A 19,183-nucleotide genomic window follows, 5' to 3' on the forward strand; every position below is an offset into this window, starting at 1 on the left:
CCGACATCACACCCATGTCCTCTAAGAGTATTAAGATGACAATACACATCACACCCTCATTTGATGAAGCTACACAGAGGAAAATCCTGACAGATGTAGCTCTTCCGAAGAATAATCTTATTTTACTGGGTTAGCCAAAGTTATCAAGGAATGAAAGGACATTCCCATGTCAGTTGTAGAAGAAAGAAGATGACTTTCATAAGGGCAGATGCTGCTTCTGTTGCTCTGTGCTTGTGTCGGCTTAAGTTTTCTAGTATTGACAAGCCCTGAACTGGTGCATCTTTATGTGCCTACTGACACATGTAAATAGAGGAGCAAAGGAAGCTCGATGCCTTCCTAATCAGTATTAAAAAGGGGGAAAACACAAAGTAAAATGACTACACAGTACCACATTAACTTACCAGCTGAGGTCTCCTCATCTAAGCCTGTTTTCTCCATCACCCTCTTCACTGAGGCAGGTTATGTCCTAGTGGCTGCTCCTGGAACAAGTCCTGACTGGTGGCCTCCAAGACAATGGAATCTGTATCAAGCAGCCACTGGAGCAGCCAGGCCAGTGACATCCCTCTGCGTCTCAAGCTCACCAAGGCTACCTGCCCTCTACTGATGACTCCCCCAAGCATTTAGGTCTAATTTAGATGAAATACTGGCTTTAGTTCCTCAGAGGTTTCAGGTGATGGAGGACCGAAACACTTTTTATTGTTGAGGAAACATACATGCCTTGGTTCTGTTGCCATAAAAGATACATTTGTGTGTTGTCACTAAGAATACTTACTTCATTCTGGCACCCCCTGGGTGGGCAAAGAGGGAAGCACTGATGGTACAAAATACACCTAGTTGCACAGCAGTTCGTCTACTACAAAAACAGTCCCTACACTCATGGCATGTTCACATACAGAGACTTGTAGAAAATTATTTGGGACTGTTTTCTGAGTATGTGTGTGCTTCAATGACGTCTTTCACAAAGGAGACCTGCAATCCTCTCCAAAACTCCAAACATGAATAAAACTCAGGGTTTGCATCTCGTCCTCTGGAAAATCTGTATTAGTCACATTCTCCCCCTCCAAGTCTCCACTACAGTATTTCTAACCCAGTACGAGAGCCAAGCACAGTAACTCAAGTTCAAGCAAGCACAAGCTCCTCTAATGAGTCTTCATGCACATTCAGTCTTTTAATCACAAACCACTATTTTCTTCCTTCTTCCTTTTCTTCCCCCGTTCCTTTCTATATCTCTAACTCCTTTGCACCCATAGTTTTTCCCTTACTAAAGCTGCACTGTTTTACTGGCTTGAGGGAAAGCACTTATATTATCTTGCTTTCTCCCCTCAAAACCAGGCATAAAATAGTTTAGAGACCAGGAAGAGGACAATATTTGAAGTGATGGAAATATTTTTACGCTTTACTTCAGCAACTGGGGAAAACCACTCGGGAGGAAGAAAACTGGAACAAGACAACTGGAACAAGACACATTCCTCTTCTCCCCTTGCCTGAATCCTTTGGCTCAGCATAATCATTGAAAGGACAGCTTCAGTAATTAGGATGAAGGAATGAAGGCGATCAGAGTAGACAAGACAGGAGTTCCTCTCTCAGGATGTTCAGCACAGAAGGAATGTGCACATTTTTCTGCTGAAAAAACATCTTATAGGAGCATAACACATTTCAGACAGAGCTGCTTTGTAATTAACAGCTTAGAGCAAAGGCAAAGGCATGTCTAATCCTCGGTCTAAACCTGGGTTCAAATTACAGCAAAGACTTGGAAAGCTACTGAAATATCAGACCTAAGAACCAGCCAGACACCTTTTACTAAGAGAACAGTTCTTCATTCGGCTATTCCACAAAAATGTAATGGAAAAGAACCTTAGATGTCCAAAGCAGAGGACTCAAAATACATGAACTGAAGCAACTGAAGCTGTATGCGCAGTTTTGTCAGACTGCTCGCGCATTTTAACATATTTAACTACCAAACTGCACGAGGTTTCAAGGAAGGTGTTTCCCATTCCAAGTGACTGAGTATTTTATTCTCTTTGCTTGATACAGTCACACACACATGGCCCAGAGCCCAACGTGAAAACTGACTTGGTAATCAGCTTTTCAAGGTGTTCATTACCGTGACATTAAAAGGTTTTCACAATGCTGCAGTGGAGTGGCCCACTTCCCTCACCAAAAGAATGAAGGCCGAGAGATTTACTGAGGCAAAGAGATTAAAGTCACGAAGGCCAGCTAATTACAATCTTGCCTCTTGAATAGCCTGACTTTTCAGAATTATCTGTTCAAAGCAGACTTTAGCTGCAGCTATGAGCATTCTGCACATCTGCTCCCCTGACTGCAAATTTTCACTCATAATTTGAGGGAAGCACAATCCAAGCAAGGAGAACCTGTAAAAAGTGTGACTCACAACACAAAATAAGAACATCAAACTCAATTTATCAGAGTGGTACTCAATTGCCTCAAACAGGAGGCCACCTTTTTCCTTTCTAAGATCTTCATTCTTTATACATCTTTCCTTTCTTCAAAGATATGAAGAGGCCCTACAAACAACTGCCCTCTTTTCACACACTCCCCATTCATTCCCTGAGCAGATTCAGCCAGTAAACCACATGAAAGAGAATCTCTGTGGGAGGAGGAAAAAAAATTCAATCGAAAACTGTATCTGCAATAGCACTATAATACTAAAAGAATTCAGTTCCAAGATGCAAATGTAAATGAAGAAGTAAATTAGACATCTTTAGAAGAGATGACCAAAGGTTCTGGACTATTTGTTTGTAGTAAATTTCAGGAAGTTTTGGGACATTAGTGAACTACCTTAAAACTGAACTGAATGCGTTTAAAATACCCAAATAATTTTTAAAAAAGAAAAAGGAAGTAGCAAGGAGGGAACCAAATGCTGTTGCTCAGTCAGTATCATGAAGAAGACTCACTATTAAAAGATTATGCATTTTCACAGAGTCAGAAGTTCAAGCAGAATGTAAAAAGATTAGAGCAGGCTGGGACAAGAACAATATAGGTAATCAGAAAACTGAAAAATGTTATCCCAGGTAATTTTTTTTCTAAGTTAGCAGAAAGAAGGTTAAGATTTAATCAACTACAATCTACACAGGGAATAAACTTTTAATAAGGGGACACTTTAACATGGCAGGTAAGAGGTGTTAAAGGTCCAATGGCTAAATACTGAAACTGTGAAAATTAACTACAGACACAAGTCACAAAAGCATGACAGGAAAGCCTATCAGCAGATTAACTTACTGAAAAACGAGATGGATGCTCTTTGACTGTAAGTATTACAATTCATATAACATGATTTTCTGAGAGAAACTGCAGGTTAAGCATAGCTTAATTAAGCACAGCACAATTAGCAAACAGAGGAAAGTAATATTGCACCAGAAACTGAAAAAAGCCTTTAGAGCTTTACGGGTAAGCAAACCAGGCTAAACCATTGCTGCAAAAACTGTTTTGTTCTTTCTAACATCTTTGTAGCCAGGACTTTTAGATTGTGCCTGTTGCTTTCTGTTTTTAAGTAACACTGACACCACAATACTAATGGAGAATCTCTAATTCAACTGCAGGACCATAAATCTCAGCTGAGAGAGGAAAATAAGTGTATCATTTTCTCTGCATGCCTGTACTAGAGAAAAAGAGGAGTTTCCAGGGGAGGGTAAACTTTAGTTGGAAGTGACAAGGAGATCCAGAGGTGTTTGACTTTGGTGGGAACACTTTCCAGCCACCAAGACCGTCTACAGCTTCCTTTTTCTCCAGCTTGGTATCTACCACACCCCTCCACACTCAGCACTGCATCCTGCTCATCTCTGCCTACCAACTGCAAATCCCAACCTTTCACTCCTTTATCTTGACACTGCAGCTCATACCAAATATAATGCCCTCCAATTAGGAAAACCCTGCAGCCTCCCCATGCACTTACTGCTTATCCACCTGCTTCTTTCTCCTCTTGTCTAGCCCTTGTCCTCCCCACTGAGGAGCCTCAGTCACTTGCAGTCTTCTACAGTGGAATGAGAAAAGCACGAGAAGATAAATCTTTGCTTCTCTCTCACAATCTACTTTCTCATCCAACTCTTTTTCCTGGCTTTTGCATCCTCCTTCCTTGCAGTTCCTAGATCCTTGTCTGTTCAATTCCAGCTTTCTCTGAAATTTATTATGGTTCTTAAACTTTCTTAATTTAATTTACAAGAGGTTTCCTTTCCTAATGGCAAAGGGAGCACTGAAGACACAAGGAATGAGACCTCTTGTCTTCAAATAAACACCTTATTAGCTCTGTGCTGGAAGAAACCCGGTGTAGCAAAATTTCTGAAGAGCCAAGCTCCAGTGTTTCCAAGCATACACAAATACAGAATGAGAGATTTAACTTGGCCAGACAGAGTGAAGTAAAAGACACGTTACCAGAACTCCCACACTGTAAACACATCACCCCATCACTGTGCTACCCTGTCTCCAGTGACACCAGATCAGCAGGAAAATGTGCAAACAGCATTCATGAAAGAACACGTTACTGGATCTTAACACAATAGTCTCTTCCTCGAGAAACAACTCCTCTGATTAGTTTACTCGGCTGTTTTAAGAACACGGGGGTAAAACAGGCACTGCAAGTCTTATCCCCAAAGGGCAGAGTTTGACAAAGTTCTGAGCACCTTAAGGCAGGACGGTATCAAAGGAGGGCTCCCCGATAACGTTACCAACTCCATCAGCATTTACACAGCTCCTCTTCGGCCACAAAACCAGGGCTGATTGTAAATGGATAGCGAAGGAAGCTACCGAGACCACCGTCCCATAGATCCAAAAGCTATCTCTGGCTGACTCCCCCAGCCCTGCTGCTGACGTTTATCCCGGGAAACCACTGACAGTCCAGCTCCCGCTCCCGCGAGGGGCTGGAGCAGCACTGGGTTCCTTTCTCCAGGGACGAATCGGCCGCGGTGTCGGGGCTCCCGCAGCACCGCAGCCAGCCTGCCACGGCGGAGGGCTGCCGCACGGCCAGGGGACGGGCACCGACGCCGGGCCGGGCCGGCTGGCGCACTCGAGGCCGCTGGGGAGGAGCCCGCGGGCGCCCGGCAAGCGCTCGACCCCCGCGGGCCCGCCCTCGTCCCGTCGTGCCCAGCCGGCGGCTCCGGCGCGGCCGCGGCCCCGCCACGCGGCTCTTACTGTCCAGGTAGTCTTCCAGGTAACAGTCCCCCATCGCCGCATTTGCCGCGCACGGCTTCTCCCACCACCGACCGCGCGCCCCGGAAGCGGCTCTGCCGGCCCGCGAAGCCGCTTCGCCTCCGCCGGGCATTCCGCCCCCCGCCGCAATTTCGGGTCTGGTGTCGCCCCGGCGGGCCCTGCAGAGGTGAATAGTGGCGATGGGTGGAGAGTGGTGGCATATCTTCCTACGGGGGAAAGGAGCTGCGCCTGTTTAGCCTTGAAAAGAGGCGACTGAGAGGGGACCTCATCAACGTGTATAAATACCTAAAGCGGGGCAGGGGGGAAGGGAGGGGGAGAGGATGGATGCAGGCTCTTCTCAGTGGTGCCGAGCAATAGGACGAGAGGCAAAGGGCAGAAACTGTTGCACAGGAGGTTCCACCTGAACATGAGGAAGAACTTCCTTACTGTGCAGTGACCGAGCATTGGAACAGGTTGCCCACGGAGGTTGTGGAGTTTCCCTCACTGGAGATATTCCAGAACCGGCTGGACGCAATCCCGTTCCATGTGCTCTAGATGACCCTGCTTGAGAAGGGAGGTTGGACCAGATGAGCCACTGTAGCCCCTCCCAACCTTACCCATCCTGTGCTCTGAGCGAGGAAGTGCTGTTGACGTGTTACTATTGGTTTCCATTCACCATGGAATTCCCCAGTGAGGAGCAGCTGCTGCTGTGTCATAAATGAGACAGTCTTTGCTGTGAAAGGCTTATGGTACAACACAGCTAAAGAACGGAATGAAGTTAAGACCGTTTTCTCTTTTCCTTCCTCTTGCCAGTACCACCTTAGTGACCACACACCACAAGTCACTTCTGGGTCAGAGATCCTCGTGCCATGGAGTTCAGGAGCTTCCCCCGCTGTCCTTTGCTACATGCACAGTGTGGCATTGTGCTGGGTTAAGAGGGTGAGGTCATGCGTGATTATGAAGGAACTGAGACAAAATTATCATACTTCTTTTGATCCTTAGGGTCTAGGATACGCAGGATTGATGTTTGAAGAGGTCAGCGTTAATCTAGAATCCTCTACAGTTTAGGAGGCACTGGTTTTGTTTGGCAAATACTACATTTCATCCACCTTTCCGCTGGGTACTCACCGCCACCATTTTTTTTTTCCAGACAGTCTGTACAATGACAGTCACTGCTCAGGACTGAGTGCTCCCACATTCTGGCCACGAGGAGTGACTAAATTTGGGTTTTTTTCCTCTTTCTTCCCAAAGATCTTCCAAGACACCCTGCCTTTATTTATGTGGATATACTGGGATTAAGTCTTCCAGCAGCCTCCACTGCAAGACCGAGGAGCTGTTATATAAATGAATTACAGCTGTTTGAACTATCAACCCTCTTGTTGTTATTTGGTTAATTCAGAGATCCTCTGTGTTCTGAAGATGGTGGTTTTCCATTCCTATTCCTACAGTCATTTAAGTTATTTATGACATTTTTAATTATTCAAAACACATTTCTCAGTCTTTTCAGTTCTCATATGAAGCAGCTGGCTTCAGTTAGCTGAACATTATTGTTAAGCCTCACTTTAAAGTACTTCAAAATTCTTGTATAAATTGCCTTACACTCTTAATTAAGGGGAAGGATGTGGCTGTTACATAAAAAAAACCCTGCTCCCTAAACCAGAATCCCCCAAATGCATCCTGCCTGGGGCTACCAGGCTAAATGGAGCTGATGTTAAGAATTAGACATTCTCAGACATCACTAATTTGGTTAAGAGACCACCTGGGAATCCATCTTACCCTCCAAGCCAAGGCTAGGAATGTGTCAAAATACTAGACCACTGAAGTGGAGAGACAAGCTCCCTCTGGACTTCTTGCCAGAAGGACCTCTGCACTGCAGATACAAACTACAAGGGAAAGAGGAGACACTTGCCTAAAATCTAAATGGTAAATCTTAGTAAAATGTACAAATATGTTTTTAACTTCATGAACTGCCACTGTGAAGTTGGAAAACAGGGGAGAGGCAGTTTTGTGTGCCTGGGTGGTCTCACAGCAGTAGAAAATAGCAAGCCAGCACAAACTAGTTCCTGAGTTCTGAATCTAGAAAATTTGCTATTTTTGCTTTCTTAGAAAGTCAAAGCATAGAGAAGTGCATTGCTCAGGGTTCCAGAAGCATCCTCACCTGCAGAGGGAGTGTTACCACGGTAGTTATTGGCCACGGGTGTAATATTTTTTAGAGGAAACACTTCTGCAAGTCAGAGTCCTGGCAGGGGCACAGATGATTTTACAAGAAGGTGCTTCCCCCACTCAAATACGCTCCAGAGTCCACGGCTATTTATGTCTAACCCTCACCCAGCCTCATTCCCTGATCCTGCTGTAGCAACAAAGCCACAGACGCTAACCCTGGTGGTTATCACACTCCTCCCCCTCACCCCAGTTTGCTACCACAATTACATCCTGTTGTTAAACCCACAGGTACCTCCTCCTGGTTGGTTGGAGGGAGGGCCTGTGGGATGAGCAGGCGTGCTGCCTAGAAGGCCTGCGCACCTCACACCGGGGAGCTGAGCGGCCTACGGAAGCAGTCTGCAGCAGTGGTTCTCAACCTTTATTGATCTACAGATGCCTGTGTTTTCCCTTGGAAATGTAAACATCTGCATACCAAATTCAAGCCTCCAGCTTTTCAGTTACCTTAGAGACCTCTTAAACGTTGTCCAAGGACTAGGAGGTGAAGGCCAGTGCTTGAGAGGGATCCTTATGCGTCACCCAACAGGAGGGCCTATAGATTCACACTCTTGTTTGGTTCCCTTTTTGCTGTAGAGGTACATTCGGCTCTTCTCACTCTTTAACATTCTCAGTTCAGAGGTCCCTGCTCTGCATTTCCTGTCTTCAGGAAACACTGGATGTACCCACACTTCATTCTCAAAAATAGCAAAGGATTGATCTGCAGCACTTGCCCGCAAGGTGGTTAATCAGCTTTACAAATGAAAGAGTATGCCAAAGGCCACAGATTATACCTGTATCCATGTTTCAATAACATATCCTAATTCAGCAGCAAAACTAGGCATAGACTCTAGTTCTTTGGTGTCACGATTTCTTCCATTTTTTTTTCCATTCATTACACAGACACTACATGAAATCGAAATGTTTGTTGGACCAAGTTACTACATCTCTCTAGTACTTTGGTGTTCTACTACACAGAAACAAGAAACCATGCACACAAATTTAATCTGTTGTACCTGAAATGACGACTGAACAGGTACCTATCTTGTAGTTAAGAAAGTGTACAGAGCAATTTCATTCTATGTTCTGAAACTGCACTAGTAAACTTGGGCAGCTTTCAGGTACATTACCTGCAAAATATTAGAAGAAAATCCTAAACATGATATATATCCTTTAGATGATATAAAGATGATAAAATAATCAATAAAAATATAGAAGACAGGCAGAATCTCATAATTATATTCTATATTAGGAAGAAAGTTGGATGATGTAGACATATCTGTGAGGTAATGAAATATTACCTATTGCCAATAAGATTTAGGAAGATCTTTAGTTCTACCCATTAAATAAAACATCCTAAAAGTTGCATAGCTAGAAACTGACAATCTGTAATTTGAAAAGAATTATCTGGCAAGCAGATGGAAGCAATGGGCTTTCTTTTCCAAACAACTTTGAAGCTCTGAATGTGTTCCAGAAGACCAGCAAATACTTTAAAAGTATTTGAAAAGCAAATGGGCTCATCCAGGTTGCTGTAAGGCAGTTAACCTAACACTGACGTGGCAAAATCACAGTGTAATTGATAGGGGTTGCACTCAGCTAAGAAAAGAAGCATAATGCTCTTGGTTTGAATTTAAAGAAAAAGATCTCATTAAAAGAACTAGACATCCTTGTATGGCATTGTAAGTTTGGTGGCTCAAGATAACCATCTAGGTCTAATGTAGCAAGACTTGAAGTGAACACTGCACAACCTGGTAACTGAAAGGGCAACAGGTAAGAAATACATGATGGAGCCAAGCCTTAATGTGAGACACCTAAACCAGCTCAATTTAATTTAGCTGTTTGGAAGAATGAATGCAGTGACTTGATCATGGTCTATAATTCATTACAGAAGAAGAAAGACTTCTTATAGAAGAAGACTTTAATGTACTGAACAAAGGCATAACAAGACCCTATGGATTAAAAAAAAATATAGTAGTAAAACAGAATGGCAGTTTTAATGGCAGTGATAACCAACAGAAAAACTCTAATAAAGGATATGGTTGATTAACCATAAGGCTTTAAATTATGAAAGTCTTAAATCTTTCTTGAAGATTTAACTGAATTATAGACCAGCAATACTATCATTAGTCACAGCTAAGATTCAGTTACTGTTTGTGGGTGACTTTTCTAAATGATTTCCAGCCTACATGATGTTTCCTTTTAAAGCAATGATAATTTGTAAAATCCAGCTAAGAACAGACAATCAGCTCAGAAAAGGACAAGAAGAAAAAGTGCTACTGCCTTCCAGCAAAGACACAAGATGCAACCTAACAGAACTGCAGAGTCATTGTCAAGTCTTCTTGGATAAGACATACAGAAACAAATGCATTGGCATCACAATGAAAATGCAGGGTCAAAGAATTCAGGGAGCTAAGAGGAAGGACCATAGGATCTTGTTAAGAGAGTCTTCCACTAGTGAGTGGGAGGTAAATAGTTGAACCATCGTTGGCTTGAGTGCACAAAGCTGAAAAGCTGCAGAACCTCAGGCTGCATCTCAACAGGGAAGGATTTTGTACAAGTTGTTAGATTTTGTGTCTCACAGGTAGCAACTCTCCTTTTTAAACCACCTGAAGCACTTTGACAATGTTAAACAACCTTGGGAATCCAAAGATCTAATCCAAACTCAAATAAGTGACAAAGATAATGAGAGTAAGGTATCTCCAATTATTTCCACATCAGCAACAGGACTCAGGGTAAACAGAGGACATTCTCATTGATAAGAAAAAAAGAGGCCTGGAATAAAGTGGCATTTCTGAAACTCAATGGGAAGTCCCTTAGTAAGAAATAATTAGGTTCTTCCTGGGCAACAGTAAAAGCTATAGGTACAGCAACAAGCTGCAAACACACAAGGAATAATATCTTTGAAATGACTGGTAACACAGGAATTGTACAGCCTTAAATACATATGGATCCCCATGGTAGGTAGCAGATTCCAAGAAGGGGAAGGATAGCAGACATGAGAAAACAACACAGCAAACCAGGGGCCTGGAAAGGCAATTTCAAGCACCTTTAACATATAAACCAAAAAATGTCTGCAAGGAATTTTAACTTGTGAGCCATTCCCCCGGGAATTCAACCAGTCAGCAAAGTATAATTCCGACTTTTAAAACCTTCCCAACTTAGTACAAGACACTGCACCCAAGCCAAGTCAATTTTTCAGACTTCAAGGTGATGCATATGAGATAACTTGAGTGAAACTGGCAGTTTTGTCCTGTTCATATCAAATATGGACATGGAGAAGAGAGCCACAAGTAGTAATAAACTTGTGCTGAGTCTGTGCTAACTTCCAGGGTGAGCAAAACTATAAACTGAGTTGTCCATGAGGAAAAAAAAAAGAAATAAGGCAGAGAAATGTGAATTAAACTCTCCTGTGAGGAAAATCTTCCATGTGGCCAAAAAGGTCCTAAATTCACAATGAAAAAGAGGAAACCTTTTGGTAAAAGCTCATCCTGGGTTCAGTGAGAAAGTCTGTGAGCAAGAAACAATTTAAAGAAAATCAAACTGAAACACAACAGATGGAAAAGATGAAGGTCAGACAGCAACTGACACAAGTTAGACATTATAAAATAAGTAAAACTTTGTGGCTAGCAAAACTAGTCATAACAGGATTTTTTTCTCTTTTAAATTAACAAAGAAATCTTACTAATAGTACTAATCCATGCTAGATGAAAATGGTGAAAATGCTAGTGACATAGAATAGTGGAAATCAGTCAACAAATATAAAGAAAGGAATAGGATGTGGCAGTCAAATGAAAATAGCAACTTCTCTCTAGTACCTTAGTATCAAAGTAGGAGATGAGACAACCTCTACTAGGGATATGCATTTGAAGTCAGCAAAGAAACAGGAGTCCTAAAGGAGTTCACTAACAAGCTCTCTAGCCCATTGATTCTCATTTTAATTAAAGTTGGGATATTAGAGAAATACCTTAAGACACTCACGGCAGTATTCCCAAAAGGCAAATGAAATGACTCAGTGTTAAAATTATGGAAAAGCTGTTGAGATGAAGAATTAGTGAATGAAAAAATAAAGTCTATAACCCAAGGATTTTATGAAATAAGAGATTTTGTAGTAAAATAAGAAAAGAAAAAACCAAACCCTAATTTCATTCTTAGATGCCATCATTATACATTTGGTTTAACAAAGGGGACTGCATAGGTGCAACATACTTAAATTTTTATAAGGCATTGACCTAGCACCATAAGTCAGAAAGATTTACTGTACATAATCACATACTAAGAGGATTAAGAAATGCCTAGCCTGCAAGTCTCAAAAACAAGCTAATAAAAAGTTGCACTCAGTGATGCTTTTCAAGTTAGCGTAGGTCATATGCAATGCAGCATTTCAACCCGGATCTAAAAGTAAAAAATAACTGATACATTTTGTGGGTCACAGAACTGGGAAAGCAGTGAGTAGCCTGGTCCATCACTCAGCCAGGTCCATTCACACAAACTGGACTTGGACACAGCCTCACGTGAAGCATCTAGGAAATAAGAGCTCAGACCATACCTGTAGAAAGGGGGAAACACTGTCATGAAAGCCGAGACTTCAGATGACTGAGGAGTCACACCAGACAAGCAGCCAATGTGAGCTCCCGTTTAACGCTGTGAGTACCGGGCAAACACAATCCTCTGCAGACTTAAGGCTAAGGGACCTCGTCCATGGCATTGGGGCTTCCAACACTCAAATCCAAAAGGAACATTTTTATAAGATACTGAAAAATTTGACAAGATGTAGAAAGAAAAGACAAGAATAATTTATGGGCTGGAGGAAATCCCTTACAGTGGAAGGTTTACAGAGTTTCATCTATTTAGCTTGTTAAAAAGTGGACTGAGAAGAGACACTAGAGTGTTTAAATACCAGTCCAGGGGAAAAAGCACCACTGTGCTCAGGCTCTCTGAACCAGCAGGATGCATGTATTCAGAACTAGTGACCAGAAGCCAAAGCAAGGAGAAATCTGGCGGAAATATTTAAACAGCAAGAACACGAAGCCCTTGCAGCAGGCTACCAATGGAAGGGATTCTGTGTCCCAGTGCCTCAAAAATCAAGCCAATAGATTTTGTCAACACATAGTTTAAATACCCATTAGTTCTTGGTGCGCACTACAGGATAAATGGATTGAAATGTCACCTGTGAAGCGCAGGAGGCAAGTCAGACAGCTTCTTATAGCCTAACCTACACATCTACAAAACACTCCAACTGTTCACAGCCAACCCTGGTGACTAAACACAGAGAAAAAGGTTTCTGCCACAGGCTCCACAGGTGCAGAGCTCCTTGCTTTCCTTGTGCAAACTGCCCAAAGGCAGGGATGTGCTGCCCTTGCATCCACCCACACAGCTGCTCGGGACTCACGGCAGCAAGATGCTCGTGCAATGGTCTGGTGCAGGGGGAAGGAACACACGTCACAGGGGCAGGGTGCTCACAGCAGCACCTTCAAGAAGCCTTTTACACCAATTTATTTCCATACAGGGCGGTTAAAAAAAATAAGAAGCCCCTATTGGTTGTTCATACAGAAGTCTGGGATTCTATATGCTTTTGGGTGGGTGACTGATTTTAAAACCCAACGACATGCTTTTTCCCTTGCCTTCTCAATCTCTTCCGAGTCAGCCTCCATGATCCAAAGAAACTAACAAGTGACACACAAGACTAGCAGTCATGTGGACCAATAAAAAAAAAGGGGGAAGAAGAATTGAAGACGAAGAGAAAGGGAAAAACAAACGAAGATTGAAAATAAAAATTCGCCAGGATAATGCGTTTTATAAACACAGAGATAGAAACAGTTACAGCAAGGACAGAGCGGGCCAGGGGTGGGGAATAGATATTTATATATATATATATATAAATTCAAGGGGCCTTCAGTTTATTCTTGTTGGCTCCCCCTTCTCATTAGATTGGTCTCTCTGTGGGGATCTTCATCCCCTTCTCTCCACTGTCCACCTTTTGGGGATTCTCTCCCATGACCAGGGTCCAGAAGAGGCCACCACTGCCGTGTGAGTCCAGCCCGTCTTGGCAAGAGGGAGCCTGGGAGAACACTCTGGCGGGAGGTGAGCAGGAGAAGCTAGCCTTTCCCTGCCTCCTGCTGGCTCCTTGAAAAGACTGGTCTATTCCTCCTCCTCCTCCTCCTCCTCTTTCCCTTTGGGAAACTGAGGGCAGGACAGGTGTGTGAGTGCCAGAACTGCTGTCATTTCCACCTTACAGGAAAGGGAGCAGAGAGAAGGGTGATGATTATTTTGGCAGTCTCTTACCCCCCTCTAGTTGCTTTTTGGTTTGTTGTTGATGCCTGCAGGCTTTTCTGAGGAGGTGGGAGGAAAAGCAGGAGGGAGAGGAGGAGTACAAGCTGCTAGGATATCATCCACAACAGGCAGGAAGAGCAATGAGCAGGAACCCACATTCCTACGGGGCCTTGGCCATCATGCTGCTCAGACAGCTGGGAGAGAGAGGCAGCAGCCAGTTCAGACAGACTCCCCTCTATTGCTCTCCACCAGGGGAGGAGAAAGAATGCAATACTCCACAGCCCTTGAGCAGTGCAGGCACCTGTCCGTCTCAGAGAACATGCCTCACCTCTCCCCCCTCCACTGGTCTCACCTTCCACTGGGGAGAAGGTTTCTCCCATCCAGTCCTTGGGGCAGGACGAGCGACCCCTCCTCCCTTTCTCAAGCAGGAAGGACAGGAACGGATATTTCTCTCTTAGACACTCAAGGCAATCCTCAAAGAACCCCATCCAGCTGTGAACCCTGCCACATTCTTCTGTGGCCTGCTGAAAACGTGTCCAAGCCCCTGTATGTACAAGGGCCGTCTCTCCATCCCATCCACCGTGTGTCTCAACACGCAACCCCCCTTCATACGCATCCTACAGTGAGAGAGAAGGCAAAACAGGGGCCTTTCTTTGGGTTTGAAAGGAGGGGCTCTTGCATGAGGAAGTGATCCCAGCACAGGAAAGGGGCTCTTGCACAAGGAAGCATCCTCCTACCAGGCAGGCTGTTGCACAGAAGGAGCACCCCCTTGAGACAGGCTGTTGTTCAAGGGGCTGCCATGAACAGGGTTACACGGCCAGAAGAGGCTGTTGCAGGAGGAGAGGCCGGAGACTGTTGCACAAGGAGGGCCGCTGCACAGGCGGTGCCCCTGGGCACAGGCTATGCACAAGAGGCGTTCTGCTCCCTGGGTTGAGGTCTCTCTAGGAGCTGGAGAGGTGCTCCACTTGGATGGCGCTGGTGCTGACAGTGAGGCAGATGTCCTTGTGATGCTCTGAAGTCTTGTAAGGAGTCAGGTCAAAGGAGCACTGGGGGGGAGGATTGGGTTGGTTAGTGTCTCCAGAAGGGCCCCCTGCTGCCCCCCCGCCCTGCGGCTGGAAGTGCTGCTGCTGCTGCGAGGCCTGGGCTTGTGCCTGAACCACCTGCTGCTGGGGGTCAGGGATGTTGTGTTTCCGCATGTGCTTCATCAGGTACGTCTCCTGCAATGGGAAGAACGGTGTAAGAGGAGGGAACAATGCTCACAAAAGCCAAGGCCAACAGGGAGGGACATAGACAGCTCAGGGGGCTGCTCCCATTGGATCTGGAGGAGATGCTCCCTGGGAAGCGTGTCCATTTCTGCCACTCCCCAGGGCAGCAAACACTCACCGAGGTGTAGGCCCGGCTGCAGATGGAGCAGGTGTAGACCTTGGCGTGTTTCACCGTGTGCGTAGCCAGGTGTACCTCCAATGAGGCAGCATCCGTGTACGCACGGTGGCAGTTGTGGCACTTGAAAGGTTTGTCTTTGTTGTGCTGCCGTCTGTGGGACTGCACGGCAGCAGTGGGGAGCGAAGAGAAAACAGGCACGAGGAAGGAAGTCAGTATTAGTACTGGAGACGGTTTTATCTCTGACACCCCTTTCCAGACAGGCCCCAAGCTCCCTAGGCTCCCGACTGCTGAGGAAGGTATGGCTCCTAGCATAGAGACAGAGCTTCTCCCACCAGCCCACCACGCCTTCCCCATTCACACCTTCCCCTTTCTTCCCAGGCATAGTAGGCATCTCTGGACAGCAGAGACTCCTAATGCTCGACAACCCCTATCTTAGTTTCCATGCAATGCTTTCTCAGTCTTTTCCTTTTCTTGGTCTCTCCTCTTCTGTCTCCATACACATTTGCTGCTCCCTGCATCTGATACCTTCAGGGCAGGATTTGCTTTAACTGCTTGCAGGTGTTTACAACTCTTTGCTATTTGGCACACCCTGTAGTTCCCCTCCTCCAGGATCCTGCAACAGGACACACCACTTCTGCTTTCTTAAATCCCTACCGTTATGCACTCCGTATCATTGTCAAACAGACAAAAACCCCAACCAAATACCCAGACTTTATTTGGTGTAACAAACATTTTGCAAGTCTTGCTCCAACAAAGTTAGAAAATTGCAGAAGAGATGGGAGGGACTTTGTCAAGGTCTCACTGCTTTCAAGTCAAGTTTACAGTTTTACAGGATGCAACCATTTATGTGACTTCTTTGGGTCACTAATGCCACAAAAGTCAGGAACTTCTCCTGGGCCCAGGGCTTCAATAGCTTTTCTGTATTATTTCACTCTCTTCCCAGCTGCCCCAATTCTTCCACCCCCCCCCAGCATTGGCATCCTTGCCACCCCCACTGGCAAGGAGGACACACCCAGCCCCTTACCTGCAGGTTGGAAAGCTGGGTGAAAGCCTTTTCACACCCAGGGTGAGCACATTTGTAGGGTCGGTCCCCGGTGTGGATACTGTTGAGGAGGAAGAGCACAAACGGGAGGCAGTGAGCAGGCAGGCAGGGCAGGCTGCCAGGGCCTGATGCTGTGATCAAATCTCACAGCCACTCAGGAGAGCAGGGAAAGGGATGATGTTGCCTCCAGATGCTGTTCTATCTGGACATAGAGCTCTGCCCAGCTCCCATGTCCAGCTAGAAGTTAGAGAAGAGAAGCAGTCAAGCAGATTTCAGAGAGTGACTAGGGCTGAGGAGCAAGAGCTTATGAATGAATGCCTTGCCAGCTCAGCATGTGGGCCACCTGAAAATGTGTTGGGAAGGGGTCTGGAGGTCCAGGCTCCCTGCTCCAAGCTCAGGAGTCCCAAATGACCTGTTCTCTTGCTTCTACAGTACCAAGAAAGCAGCTCTGTTCCTTCTCAGGATAGACACTCCAACACTTTTCCCTTTACATAACAGGCTGAGATCACCTACAGTGTTAATCTGTCCCTGTCCCCCTGCAATGCCAGGAGAAGCTTCCACACACTCAGTCCAACCCCCGTGGTGCCAGGCTGGGATCCCCTGCAGCCAATGCCTCTCTCTCTATCGCTCTCTCTCTCTGTGCCACCCACGGTGCAAGACCAAGGATCCCCAGGGACAGCACGTGCCCACCTCAGCCCTGACGTGGTCAGTGTCTCCTGCGCAGCCTCCACTCCGTCCACTCTGGTGGGTCACCTCCTCCTGGGGGTGCAGCCGGCCGCATTCCCCGCCCGCCCCCCGCATGCTTGGCGCGCGTGCTCCACAGGTGCATGCCGGCAGCGCGGGGGGCCAGGGCCAGCCCCCAGCCTCCTCTGGCCCTTACCGTGTGTGCTGCTGCAGGTGGGAGAGCTGGCGGAAGGCCTTCTGGCAGTAGCGGCAGGTGTAGGGCTTGGCCCCCGAGTGGATGCGGAGGTGCTGGGCCAGGTAGGATGTGTTGGCGAAGCTCTTGGAGCAGTGAGGACACTTGTGCGGCTTGACAATCGCCGTGTGGAGCTTGGAGTGGATCCTGCCGAAGAGGAGGAGGAGCAGCAGCAGTTGGACATGACCGCCATCTGGCTAGTGCTGATGGAATGAGGGCACAAAGGGGGTGGGACAGCACCACGCTATCTGCTACATAGAGGAACTCCAAACACGGCATGAGCTCGCTTGGTCTCAAACTGTGCTCCCCTTGGATTCAAGAGACCATGGTCTGTCTGCACCGGGGGAGGATCCAGAGAGAGGAACCATAGAGCTTGGACTGAGGGGCATTGGCAGACCCGTGTGTGGGAAGCCTACAGCTGAAATAGCAGGGGGGCTGCAAGCCTGGACTTGAGATGTTTGGCAGAACTATGCTGGGGTGACAGGCAACAGTCCTCCTATGCCAACACTACTCTCACTCTGACATAATCAGCCCTGCCTCCTGTCAGAAAGTGTCACTCCACTGCAGATGCCCCTCAGGCTGAGCAGCGCCAGCCTCTGAGCACACCCAGCCCCTCACAGCAGGGCCAAGTCTCATGTGCCAGATACCGCTACTGCCGATTTGTTGAGTACAAGACCTGACCAGCCTGTGAAAACCAGCAAGGTCTCCCCAAGGCAGTCGCCTACTGAGGGTGCTCACAGCATGCTGGGATGACGGCAACATGCAGTGCAGAGGGCCCCCAGCCTCCTCCAGCCCTTACCGTGTGTGCTGCTGCAGGTGGGAGAGCTGGCGGAAGGCCTTCTGGCAGTAGCTGCACGTGTAGGGCTTGGCCCCTGAATGGATGCGAATGTGCTGGGCCAGGTAGGAGCTGTTGGCGAAGCTCTTGGAGCAGTGAGGACACTTGTGTGGCTTTGTCTCCGTATGGGACTTGGAGTGGATCTGCATCTCCGACTTGGAGTAGAAGGTCAGCGAACACATCCGGCACCTGGGACCGGGGTGAGGGGAAGAGACAGTGTCACATGGGGGTAAGCCCCAATATGGATCGATTCTAACTGGATGGGATCTTCCAAATGAGTGAAGAAGGGATATTTTCTCACTATGTGGTTCTGGGGAGGTTTCACCTGGGACACTGCTCAGCTGCAAGTACTCCAAGGGCACAAATTTAAGCTAGGAACTGGCAGAACAGACCACATGATACCTTGCAGCCAGACAAGTAAAGGTCTTGGAAGAAACCAAGAGGCCAATTTATTAGGCTTGCAAGAGAGACAGGGCACTACTTTGGAAATTTTCCAATAGCAATCCTAAGGGAGCAGGAATAATTCCTAGACAAAACCCCTACTTTGTTCATCTGAGATTTATTTCAGTCAAAAAAAAGCTTGGAAAACCTGGAAATCCCAGGTTAAGGCTGATCTTCATAACAGAAGTTAATTCCATGTACTGCCAAGTCCACAAAAGCAGTTATGACCAAACCCACATAACTCTGTTCCCATTTTTGGAGAAGACACCGGAGAATTTAAAATACAAAATGCTGAGAATAACAACAGTGCTGCTTTCCTAGTCAATGTCACAAAGATACTCTGGATACCAAATGTGGTATTTCATTGGTCTAATGGGCTTTCATCATTTCAGTCTTACTGATATGATGCAAAATGTTTTGCCTGGGAGTTTGGATCCATCTGTTCCCATAACGATCAGAAACGTATTTGGTAAAACACAGACTCTTTGAACAGGAAGAAGCAGTTGGCATCTCTCTGCTATGGATGCTGCTGTTAAAAACTGTTCCTCCACCACGTCACCAGGCTGTTGAGAGAAGCTCGCACTGTTTTACAATTCAAGATGTTAAAAGCTTTTGTGGTTGATAATTTGTCAGAGAGATAGAAGCTGCATCCAAGTTACTGGACTTCCCCCTCCCGCCACCCCTCAAATCTGTGTCAACCAAGGGGCATACTTAAGGGTTATCTGAAACTAGGTTTTCCATCTTCAGACTTTTCAATTAGAGACAAAAATTGAACTTGCACATCTAACTTCCCAGGTCACTTTTGAGAGAAGAAATGCCATGCAGAGGAAGTCTGGTTAATGTGAATTCAACCTTCACAGTGTTTTTGTCTGGGAATTTCCTCTAGTTTTACAAGTATTTACAAAACTGCTCAGTCACAAAAGTCTCTGCAGGTATTACAAGCCACAGAGAGCTGGTC

The 19,183-nt window shown here is 46.0% G+C and overlaps 2 protein-coding genes across 14 annotated transcripts in view; both read right to left on the bottom strand.

Moving 5' to 3' along the window:
- The window catches only part of ING4 (inhibitor of growth family member 4), a 23,753-nt gene extending 9,642 nt beyond the window's left edge, over positions 1 to 14,111 (bottom strand). For 3 of the 5 annotated variants that reach the window (XR_608082.3, XR_001920887.3, XM_018074540.2), the window contains exon 1: positions 13,937 to 14,111. Coding sequence is in view for 1 of the 5 variants with exons in the window: in XM_018074540.2 (XP_017930029.1) it covers positions 13,937 to 14,096 (160 nt within the window). In the remaining 4 variants the exon portion in view is untranslated. Of the gene's footprint in view, positions 1 to 4,637; positions 4,830 to 5,145; positions 5,171 to 13,936 lie in introns of those variants that run through there. The other 2 variants (XM_018074541.2, XM_018074542.1) reach the window with 2 other exon arrangements.
- ZNF384 (zinc finger protein 384) overlaps positions 13,100 to 19,183 on the bottom strand; it is a 21,700-nt gene continuing 15,616 nt past the window's right edge. For 7 of the 9 annotated variants that reach the window (XM_018074527.1, XM_018074526.2, XM_018074519.1 and 4 more), the window contains 5 exons: positions 17,749 to 17,973; positions 16,914 to 17,096; positions 16,016 to 16,094; positions 14,992 to 15,150; positions 13,100 to 14,825 (listed from right to left, as the gene is read on the bottom strand). In XM_018074527.1, the coding sequence (XP_017930016.1) occupies positions 14,550 to 14,825; positions 14,992 to 15,150; positions 16,016 to 16,094; positions 16,914 to 17,096; positions 17,749 to 17,973 (922 nt within the window). In that variant the 3' untranslated portion in view covers positions 13,100 to 14,549. The remainder of the gene's footprint in view (positions 14,826 to 14,991; positions 15,151 to 16,015; positions 16,095 to 16,913; positions 17,097 to 17,748; positions 17,974 to 19,183) is intronic. The other 2 variants (XM_029960671.1, XM_018074536.2) reach the window with 1 other exon arrangement.

Source organism: Manacus vitellinus, unplaced genomic scaffold, assembly GCF_001715985.3.
Source record: "Manacus vitellinus isolate BGI_N305 unplaced genomic scaffold, ASM171598v3 scaffold_28_pilon, whole genome shotgun sequence".
NCBI classification, from domain to species: Eukaryota; Metazoa; Chordata; class Aves; order Passeriformes; family Pipridae; genus Manacus; species Manacus vitellinus.